This window comes from Chiloscyllium plagiosum, unplaced genomic scaffold (assembly GCF_004010195.1).
Source record: "Chiloscyllium plagiosum isolate BGI_BamShark_2017 unplaced genomic scaffold, ASM401019v2 scaf_18208, whole genome shotgun sequence".
NCBI lineage: Eukaryota > Metazoa > Chordata > Chondrichthyes > Orectolobiformes > Hemiscylliidae > Chiloscyllium > Chiloscyllium plagiosum.
This window is the reverse complement of record NW_025186498.1, coordinates 1377-2954: the sequence shown is the minus strand read 5'-3', so window position 1 is coordinate 2954 and position 1578 is coordinate 1377. Positions and strand designations below refer to the sequence as shown.

The 1578-nt window shown below is 55.8% G+C and overlaps 1 protein-coding gene across 1 annotated transcript in view; it reads right to left on the bottom strand.

Annotated features, from left to right (window-relative positions):
- Nucleotides 1-14: 14 nt before the first annotated feature.
- LOC122545569 (gastrula zinc finger protein XlCGF7.1-like) overlaps nucleotides 15-1578 on the bottom strand; it is a 2886-nt gene continuing 1322 nt past the window's right edge. The window contains exons 2-3 of the mRNA XM_043684539.1: nucleotides 933-1281; nucleotides 15-761 (exon numbers count right to left, since the gene is read on the bottom strand). Of these exons, the coding sequence (XP_043540474.1) occupies nucleotides 350-761; nucleotides 933-1281 (761 nt within the window). The 3' untranslated portion in view covers nucleotides 15-349. The remainder of the gene's footprint in view (nucleotides 762-932; nucleotides 1282-1578) is intronic.

The window sequence follows — 1578 nt, the reverse complement described above, 5'->3', positions numbered from 1 at the left end:
AGATCCCTCCAGCAAAAAGGTGTAGAAAAAGTACCTGCTTTTTAAACAGCTCAAGGTCGAAGCGCACATACTTCTCACCCACCCTCCCATCCAACCTCACTTTCTTTACTGTTGGTCATCACCAAGTTGTCCTTTGTAATTGGATCTTTGGTACAGCCGTAACCTGGAGGAAGTATTGCCTCACTCAGCAATTTCACCCCACCCTAAAAACGATTTCATCATCAGATTCTGAACTCCAGATTTCTGACCGAATTCCAATTCCGTCATCTGCCGCGGCTGGATTCAAACTCAGGAGTCCCAGGAACTGGGTTGATAGTCCAGTCCCTAATGGCACTCGGTTGTTGCTCCTTCAATCATCCTGCGATGGCACGTGAACTCGTTGGTGCCTCCGCAGGTGGGAGGAGCGGATGAAGGCCTTCCCACACTCTGTGCAGCCGAAGGGCTTCTCCCCAGTGTGGATCCGCTGGTGGGTCTGGAGATTGGAGGAATCGCTGAACCCCTTCCTGCACTCAGGGCAGCTGAAGGGCCACTCCCCTGTGTGAACCCTCTGGTGTCTCAGCAGGATGGAGGAATTGCTGAAGGCCTTCCCGTACTCTGTGCAGGGGAATGGCCTCTCCCCCATATGGATCTGCCGGTGGGTCAGCAGAGTGGTGGAACTGCTGAAGGCCTTCCTGCACTCGGGGCAGCTGAAGGGCTTCTCCCCAGCGTGGAGACGCTGGTGCTTCCACAAGTTGCTCACCTGACTAAATCTCTTCCCGCACCACTCTGTGCAGGGGAATGGCCTCTCCCCCATATGGATCTGCCGGTGGGTCAGCAGAGTGGTGGAACTGCTGAAGACCTTCCTGCACTCAGGGCAGCTGAATGGCTTCTCCCCAGTGTGGAGACGCTGGTGCTTCCACAAGTTGCTCACCTGACTAAATCTCTTCCCGCACTTGGGGCAGGTAAATGGCCTCTCCCCCGTGTGGACCCGCTGGTGAGTCAGCAGGTGGGAGTAATTGCTGAAGGCCTTCCCACACTCGGGGCAGCTGTAGGGCCTCTCCCCCGTGTGGACCCACCAGTGGGTCAGTAGGTCAGAGGAATGTCTGAATGCCTTCTTGCACTCGGAGCAAGAAAATGGCCTCTCACCAGTGTGGAGTCGCCTGTGTGTCTGGAGGTTGAAGGAATTGCTGAAGGCTTTCCCGCACTCGGGACACTGGAACGGCCTCTCACCTGTGTGGACCCGCTGGTGAGTCCGCAGGGCAGAGGCCTGGGTAAAGCCCTTCCCACACTCAGGGCAGCTGAAGGGCCTCTCTCTGGTGTGACTGCGCCGATGAGTTTCCAGGGCAGATGGGACATAGAAGCCTTTCCCGCAGTCACCACACTTCCATGGTTTCTCCACAGGGCAGGATTCCTCAGGTTTTTCCATGGCCAAAGCTTCAGCCGCACACAAACTCGTGTACAGCCCCTTCGCACCGTGATTTCCTCTTAACAGGCGGTACAGCTGTTACACGCCCCACACTCAGTGCACTGCAACAGTAGGTCTCTCATCCAGTCCCACTGATACTGGAAATGTACTCGAACAGGAACCAAAAAGCTTTG